The sequence below is a fragment of the Morone saxatilis genome, unplaced genomic scaffold (genome assembly GCF_004916995.1).
Source record: "Morone saxatilis isolate NCDOM2014 unplaced genomic scaffold, NCSU_SB_2.0 Contig7, whole genome shotgun sequence".
NCBI classification, from domain to species: Eukaryota; Metazoa; Chordata; class Actinopteri; family Moronidae; genus Morone; species Morone saxatilis.
Window position 1 is genome coordinate 13,012,018 of NW_023340246.1, and position 8,942 is coordinate 13,020,959.

The window sequence follows — 8,942 nt, forward strand, 5'->3', positions numbered from 1 at the left end:
GGGGGGGGGGGGCGTGTTCAGCTTAAGCTCTGAAGCTCAAGACAATTTAGAAAAGCCCTCAGTGTGTCACTCATAAAGCCACTACAGAGGAGACAGGACCTGGAGAAGGAACACATGCTGTAAATTGTCTGACTGGATAAAGTTTTCTAGCGAGGAGCTTAAATAAACAACAGGTAACTAATAACTACTGATTTTGTTTGTTAAATTTAACTCTTAAATTATCATGTGAAATAAAAATGCATATGCTCTGGTGGTTTTGTGCGTAATGCGCGCGTAAAAGCTGTGCGTAAAATCCTTACAAAAGCTGCATATTATTCTCTCCATCAAAGACTGACTTTATGTTTTTTTTTTTTTTTACCAGTCAGCTTTAGTGATGAAGACACCTTCGGTGCTGATCTCTGCAGCAGTTCTGGCGGTGCTGCTCAGCCCGCTGAGGAGTACAGACGCTGACACTTTTCAAGGCGCATTCCCACACCCAAACAAGTACAATCCACACGAATCGGACAGATGCCAACAACCAGCCATCAGTGGACTAATTTCCCGCGGGACTGGGCCGGTAACCTCAACCGACGAAGTGCTGGAGTCCAGTCGGGAAGCGCTGCACGTCACGGAGCGTCGGTACCTGCGCCTGGACTGGTGCAAGACGCAGCCGCTCAAGCAGACCATCCAAGAGGAGGGCTGCCTGAGCCGCACTATCATCAACCGGTTTTGCTACGGACAGTGCAACTCCTTCTACATCCCGAGGCATAATTACCAGGACGGAGACGTCTTTCAGTCCTGCTCTGCCTGCAGACCTAAAACCTTCAGCACCGTCACTTACACCCTCTTCTGCCCGGGTCAGACACCCAGCACCAGGAAGAAACGGATCCAGCGCGTAAAGCAGTGCCGCTGCACAACAATAGATACGGATAAGACGCAAAACTAACACATCCAGGTCGATTATATCCTCTTCAATTTGGAGGAAAGCTGCAGCTCAAAAAAAAATTAAAAAACGGAAAGTGTATTTTGCTTAAAGGACAGAATAGAGTGGGACGGTGACCTGAGCCTTTTTTATCATTAGAATGGAGAGAAGATAATCAACAGTTTGCCACGAATGTGACAGACAACATACATAAGTGGTTGATTCTAAGATGATATTCTGACCTGCAATCAATAATTATCACACTGTCCAGATATCTTGTAAATGATCAGCCATTGCTTCCATAAAGTCAGTTTTTATGTGTGATGTGAGATTGAAAGGATTTGTTTGCAGAGGGACTTTGGAGGGTGGGATTTAAAGGTGAGGGTTTAGTGACATTGAGTGCCAATGAGACCACGTTTAAGCTTAAGTCAGGCTGGTGTGTAACAATTTATAATGTTATATTTGTTGCAGACATGCAGGCTAATGGATGTGCAACACGTGTCCCTTTTCAGAAAGTGTATATGGTTACATCTTCAAAAGACTGGGATGGTTGTATTGTTTCCACTGTGTGGGATGTAAAGCTAAAGGCTTTCATTATAAAGAGCATAGACTTTTTTTTCTACAACCTGCACTGCTAAATGCCACTTCATTTTATGACTGTGTATAATATGTGTATCATGTATTGTAAAGTTGCTTGTAAATAAAACAGTTTCCAAGCTATGAAATCACATATTTTTCTGATCAGTGATTTTATTTGTTGAACAATATTGAAAAGATTAGTCTTTACATGTCAGAATCAAAGCAAAATGTAAGTGCAGTATGAGAATCTATACACAGCTAAAACTGATTTCCTACATGCACAAAAGATTCTTTCAATCTTTTAAATTTAAATACATTTTTACGTAGCACATTATAATACATAAAGCTATAAGCTGCTGTAAGAATAACAGACAACTCTGTAAAAAAAAATGTGAAAAGGTTCATCTTGTGTTATAGACATCCAGTCTGATCCGGCTTGGTGAGGATGGTTTTGTGACTGCGGCATTTTATACCTCCTGAGTCTTTTATGATGAAGACATGTTGGCTTCTTTCTGGCGGAGTCGCTCTTTCTGTTGGGAGCAAATTATCATTAGACTTAGTTGAGAAGACTGCAGAGAACTTTCTTTGAATTCAACCAAAGCAGCAAAACAGAACATATTTGTGAATGTGTATTTATCTGCACTGCATGTTCAAAACCTGGTTTAGGGAATGTCTGCTGCTGTGGTTTTTGCCTCTTAAGTATACCAACTCTACCGTATTGCTATCTTACCAGACTGTTAGGGTTTATCTTTCTGGTCTCCACCTTCTTCTCTCCTGTGATCCTCTTCACTGATAGCTGAGCCTCTTTTAACCTGCAAAAACAACCAGTTCAACTTTATGCTAAATATTTGGCACGTATATTAAAAATGTAATTCTTAATTGTATAAAGTTAATGTATCAACCAAAGAATGGGTCCAAGTGTAAGTACACTTAAGCCACAAATTAGTGGCAGACATTTCTTTCTGTCGCCATTTATATAAAATAAAATAAAGTCACTGTCGATACAAGTTCATTTCAATCAAACAAAGAAGAAACATCTGAAATTAATACTTTGTTTAGGACAAAACAATTTTTTTTATTTCTGATCTGAACACATTTTTTTGGACTGAATAAACACACAGTGGTGCTTCCAGATGCAGATGAACAGGACTGGTTTGGATACCTCTCTTTGGAGAGGTTCTTGTTCTCCCTCTTCCACCTGGCCTTGAAGTCGGCACAAAACTCAAACCAGAGCATGAAGAAATGACCGGTGGTCACCTCCTTCTCTCCTGTCTTGGGCTTCAGTCCAAAGTACAGAGCCAAGTCCTGAAAACTGAACAGCAAAACATGATCAACCAAGATGGAGGCGTTAGCAGTTGGTTTAAGTTGAACATGCAGTTGCTAGTAGCAACCACTACTCGCAGAGTTACATAGATACATACATATTGTGGACTCTATGTATGTGTTTAATGACAGTGCTGTACTTTCTATGAGAGACAATGTAACTAATTTGACAGCTAGCTAAGTTAGTCTATTATTTTGTGAATCCACTTATTGTTACTCTACTAATTCAATACCCTCAGTCGAACTCTTATTCATGGAATATCATCTTTTTCTGATATGTAATCTCTGTTATTGAATTTGTAAAAACTACAGGCCAGCTCTTGTCTTCAACCTTTTTTGGAGGCATCTTTAGCTCACTGAATAGCTGCACGCAAAGTGAAGGTAGAAGAAGGCTGTGACGACATTCAGAAAAGCATGATATTTGGTAAGTGTGGAAATATTAATAGCTACAACACCCTGAGTCTTCACAAAAAATGATCCATAAATCTTGACACTGATGTCCGCGATCAGTCATAGATGCTATACCTGCTGTGGTTTGTCAAATCTGAGCATACCGCAAACAGCTGTGTGGCTGCTTGGGTTGACACTGAATTTAACAACCAAATTCAGATAAAAGCCAGTATGATAAAAATGAAACACACAATTTAATCCTCCAACCTTTTTTGTACAGTCATCAACTGATAGGAAGCGTCTGCGTGTTCTTTTCGTGCTGCAAAGAAACAGACAAGGAAACGGTTTAGTTGTATCCCGATTTCACAAAAAACCCAACAACCCAGATTACATTTTAAACAGTCATAATCCCTATGGAGACTCCGTTGATATAAATACTTGAACAGGAACACAACGAGAATCTCTTGTACGAGGATGGCCATGTCAAATGGAGCCAGACGACCATTTGGGTCTCTTCAAAACAGTAATTACACATTCAGTTATTCAACAATGGAGCCATTCTTGCTGCCACTTTCAAATTGCAATGCCATTATCACAAAATAACAGGCACACTACCTGTCTCCCTGTAATGTTGTGGGATTTTGCTTTAGCCTCCAGATAATAGTCCAGCCAAACAACTCACTTAAGCTATCTATCTGAAAGTCTCCGGTGCAACTTTAGTCCAATTCGTGACATATTTTTAGAAGAAAGACACATTCTCTTATAAAACTTTGTTTCTTTTGGTTGCTGCAACTGTGATGCTTGTCTTAAGAACATTTTACCACCTGCATTTTAAAAGGGAAATGTTGTATCAATATCAAATGAAACACAAGTGATATAAGGGACATACGATCTAGTCCTGGTCGGAGCTCACTCTCACTGCTGTTAAAGAGACAATTTGGGCTTTATTTTTGAAGCTTTGATGTGTCACAGGGCCAGAAAAAGGGATTATATCCAAAACAACAGCAATTACAATGCATCTATGCCATGTCATATACTGGCGGATGGGAAGCTCTTCTGTAATGCAGGACCTCGTGTGATTTATCTTGAGACGGGTCAATATGAAAATCTTACAACATGGAATGCCTCAGTTAGTGTGATGAATATTTCCCAGTGCCTGTGTGTCTCAGGCAGGAGTCTCTCAGTCACTGCCAAATCTGCCTGATCCCTATCTGAGTGTCTAGCCTTTACTCTGAATCCATCCTATCTCCCTCCCTCACACACTCACACACACACACAAACACACACAGATACCAAAGACAGTCTATGAAATAGGAAGAGGGACAAAGATATTCAGGCCAGTAACAGGATGAAGCCAAAGAAAGACAATAGAATATTTTATATGCAGCATACGGTGAAAGAAATTGAGGAAGAGTTGACATGTTCCTGAAAGTAGACTGAGCTGTTACATGATGATCACTCTTGAGGAGGTTTCATTGCATCTCAGGTCTTAAAACACAGTAAACCCAATCTGTAGTTACTGACATGTTTCCAAACTACAGCCTTGCTAAAAGTAACACTCGAGGTTTGCAGGTGCCCAATATATTGTATGTCTGTAACTACTCACCACTGAGAACAAAAGCCTCCATTTTGTCTTTAAATGGCTGCAGGTGTTCTTCAGGAGAATCAGAGCAAACCTTCTGTACATCTTTCTCACATCCTGAAAAAAAAAACATGAGAATGGTTCAGAAAATGGGGGAAAATACACTCAACTTTTCTTTTCATGTTTCATAAATTTAGTTTAAGATAAAGTTTAGCTATAAAGGAAAGAGAAAACATACTTAATGATAGAAGGGTCAAATTTTGTAATACCCAGTAAGTTGGATACATTTATGTTCATGGGTTGTTTGCAGTAATTACAAGCATGAGCAGTAATAGCAACCAGTGGCTGAACAGTTCACGTCTGTAGGTGAAGTTTGGGTCACTTGCTAAAAGTAAAAAAACATGCCTGTTTATTACAAGAAAAAAATCTCACACACAAGTAGACAATTTTAAACCTGCAAGGGTTGAACCAAAATAAGGAAAGTTTGCTCTTAGCAGCACTTTGAGAAGTCAGACATGATTCATTTATTAGACTTTGATACCAGTAGGTATCAAATCCTAGGTATTTAAATCCTTAAAGGGGCACTCACATCATTTAATATTGCACTTTTATAAAATAAGGGGACTTAGAAAAACAGATTTTATATGTTCAGTATCTTATTTTAGCGTGTTAGCATGCTAACATTTGTTACTTAGTTCTAAACACAGTGGAGTGGAGCTTTACCTTATAAACAAGCCCGGGGTTATAACCCTGATGACATCGCTATGACGTCATCAGGGTTATTTTCCTCCAGGGCAACTGAAGACAATATACAAATGTTTCTACAAGCTGTGTAGTACTCCTCATGTCTGAACTTGATGTGTACAATTGGCGGAGTGCCCCCTTAAACTGCACACTCCTTCAACCATCGTTGTCCTTAGTGTGTGGTGAAGACATTCAGTGTTGTTGAGTCCAGCTTTTTTTGGATCTAATTCCCTCTTTTTTAAAACTTGACTGTAGAAGCTATAACCCATAACTACACCCTGATGGATGATGAGAAACATATTTAGTTCTGGGTTAAACTAGCTCCACCTGTTCCCAAGCAGGAGGTTATCAGCGCCTCTTCCTCTTCAGATATCACTTATTGAGATTCACCCAGAGATGGCGACTGCACACTCCCTCTCTCTCTCTCTTCCTCTGCCAACCTGTGGCTCCATGTTGCTCTGCGTCCAATCAGTGGATCAGAGGAGCCAGTCTGCAGAGCCAGTCATAATAGAGGCTGCAGAGGGAGCCGAACTCCTGCCCCCACCCCCAAACCCCGACGCTCGATCAACATCTCCCAGATAAGATTACAAAAGAATACTGTTTTCATTCGGGATTTGTGTAAACTGTGGAGGCGGGTATCTCTCTCTGCATTGTGTGGCGAGCCTTTCTTTCTTTTGTCTGCCTTTTGTGTTCGACAGAGGTTTGCTTATTTCAGACTGAAGAGGGTTATAGACCTTCACATAAACAGAGCCGGCTGATGAGGAGTGTGGTGCACTGAAGGAGTGATTTGGTTTCATAGTGAGGGATAAATGCTTTCTAAAAACGTTTTTAAGGTTTTGACGATGATATGTTTAGATCAGTCACCTCATCACAACAATAGCGCTGTCAGATACAGTGACATAAATCTATCAAGGAAACCAAACACTACATTACATAAGAGTGCTAAGCAAGCATAATGTTTACCATGTCCACCATCTTATTTTAGCCTGTTAGCATGCTAACGTTTGCTAATTAGCACTAAACACGAGTTAAAAGTGTCTAAAAATTGTAATTTTGGCTTAATGCAGAGGAAAAGTTAAGAGTTATTACAAATCATCCTGAGGAGAATATACGTTTCTACCAAATTTCAGGACAATCCATCCAATTTTTGTCTAGACATTTCACTTCAAACCACATCCACATGGTGGCACTACAGGAAAAGTCAGTACATCACTAAAGTCAGTGGAATTGGTCCTCTGGAGACCATGAATGTACAAAATGTCAGGACAATCCATCTAATTGGTGATGTTGAAATTGATATTTCAGTTTGGCTCAAACTGCTATCCATTCATCATATTCCTGGTGAGCTTTTAAAACTAGTTTTTAATTGCTGTGAGAGCATCAAAGATGAAATTCAATTCACCGAGGTGACTGATCTCTTCAGTATTCAGTCTTGGGTTGAAGAAAGAAATCTCAGGGATGACTATCTCCGAACCTGGACAAATAAAACCAAATCTGCATGGCTAGATACCACCAAAGATAAGGGAAGAATATATGTTTTACGTAGTGATTTGGAAGAAACTTTTTTTTACAGTGAATAAGCTATGCAGTCTTTTGCATGAGATATATTCATTGGTTCTCATTTCCCTTAACAGTCAACATGGATGACTTAAGAGAAACTAATCTCCCTTTAACTGTGTTGGGAAACATTTCATACCAACCAAACAGAAAACACAGGGATGAGGGCGGTTCAAAAAGGCAGAACAAAAGGAACCTGCAACGACGATCCAGATTGCACGGTGGTTTGGGTAGACGGGCCGATAAGACAAAGCTGTGTTGAGAGGTAAAGAAAGATATCTTTGGCACAAATCTGGGGGCCACACTGGAGCCCAGGTGATACAGCCGAGCAGGTTAAGGATCTGTGCATCTCTGCAGAGCCCTGTGCAGATACACTACAGATACTGGAGGTCTGGAGATTACATAAGTGGGAAGCTATGGTCTCCCTGCGCTGGCGACAGGGGCACAAAGGCACAATGATGGGAGATCTGATGGGCAGGAGGATTAGAAGCTGGATCTGAAAGGCGCCAGGTCAGTATCAGCAGCAAGACTCCTACTAGTCTCTGAATACACGCACATAGAGCACACATTGAAACACAGGCAAAAACACATGTATACATAGGGATAACAACAATGCATTCACTCACAATCGTATACATGTAAGAGTAAGCATTGTGCTCAACGTGACTTGTCTGGTTTAACTGGCTGGCATGCTGAATGGCATCATATGGGCACACTTAGAGAGAGAAGAGAACAGGCTAGAAGGATAAGAAAGACGAGAGGAAATCCTTTGTTCTGGGGCTTTAGCTAACTCAAGTTTGGTCAAAGAAGCAGGCCTTTAGCCCTAAGTATAAACAGTTACTCAATGGCTGGGGCCAGTGATGGGAAACCAGGGTGGTGAGTTGTGGGGGGCGGGGGGTGTCTGAGGAAAAACGATGCCAGACTGAGCCGAGGTTTGGTCTGTGGGAACCTCTCAGAATCAGAGTGATAGAGTTACACAGACTGACTGAGGTTTTCAAACAAAAAACACACAACAAAATGACCACAAGGAGAGACTATTCCAGTCACCCAGTCAACATGGATGCTGAAGCTCACCGTCTGTCTTTTCAGAGTGGAGCTCATGTGTTGGGGAATGTGTGCAATCATCTAATATCATGAACCGAGAGGGGGAGAAGAGTAGTCATCACTCTAGAGGGGTTTTTATGTTGCAAGAGAGAAGGAGCTGGAACAGAGAAAGGTTGCAGTGGTGAAATCACATACTTGTCAGATCTCGTCCGAGCTGTCTCAGGTCCCTGTTGAGGTCATCAAACTTGACTTGTGCTGCCAGGAAGACGTCCTGAGGTTCAGGAAGTGGGAAAATACTCTTGTCTGTGCCAGCGTTCTGGTGGAATACAATCAAACATCTCTGTTAAATCAGGGACTGAGAAATGTATGTAGAAATGTGTCTGTGGAGGCAGGAAACACACATTTTAGTTTCAACACTACTGTGTTTTCATTGTTGAAGAAATCTAAGGCACTCAAGAGGGCAGTGATTTAATATTTAATTTAATCATAGTAGCAGTTAAATTTTTTTTTTAAACACTGTGGTATTTTCCCTGATGAGGGCCTGAATGGCTGGAACACATAGGAATGCTTTTTAACTGTTACAATGACTAAAAAGCCATAATATATTAAATGCTTTTTAAATCACTAATCCTTCAGTACCTCAGCTTTCTTCAATGGTAAACTAGTAGGAACCCCAAACATCTTAAGTTTAAAGCTACAGTACAAAAAGTACTCCATCTATCAAGTGTAATAGATTAGAAATATGACAAATTCAGTTCTTCATTTAGGTCACAAGGTTCAGTTGTGTTACCAGTGTGTAAGATTTAGTGGCATCTAGAGGTG

The 8,942-nt window shown here is 40.6% G+C and overlaps 2 protein-coding genes across 2 annotated transcripts in view; one reads left to right on the forward strand and one right to left on the reverse strand.

Moving 5' to 3' along the window:
• Positions 1 to 67: 67 nt before the first annotated feature.
• On the forward strand, positions 68 to 1,613 carry grem1a (gremlin 1a, DAN family BMP antagonist). Its single transcript, XM_035679041.1, has 2 exons — positions 68 to 173; positions 362 to 1,613. The coding sequence occupies exon 2, from the start codon at positions 374 to 376 to the stop codon at positions 923 to 925; it is 552 nt and encodes a 183-aa protein (XP_035534934.1). The 5' UTR covers positions 68 to 173; positions 362 to 373; the 3' UTR covers positions 926 to 1,613.
• Positions 1,614 to 1,631: 18 nt separating this feature from the next.
• fmn1 (formin 1) overlaps positions 1,632 to 8,942 on the reverse strand; it is a 19,325-nt gene continuing 12,014 nt past the window's right edge. Inside the window, 6 exon segments of the mRNA XM_035679042.1 lie at positions 1,632 to 2,010; positions 2,211 to 2,292; positions 2,643 to 2,792; positions 3,461 to 3,512; positions 4,800 to 4,892; positions 8,316 to 8,436. Of these exon segments, the coding sequence (XP_035534935.1) occupies positions 1,966 to 2,010; positions 2,211 to 2,292; positions 2,643 to 2,792; positions 3,461 to 3,512; positions 4,800 to 4,892; positions 8,316 to 8,436 (543 nt within the window). The 3' untranslated portion in view covers positions 1,632 to 1,965.

Bases quoted from the DNA above. Each gene is read 5' to 3' on its own strand.
- grem1a (XM_035679041.1), top strand. From the start codon at position 374: ATGAAGACACCTTCGGTGCTGATCTCTGCAGCAGTTCTGGCGGTGCTG.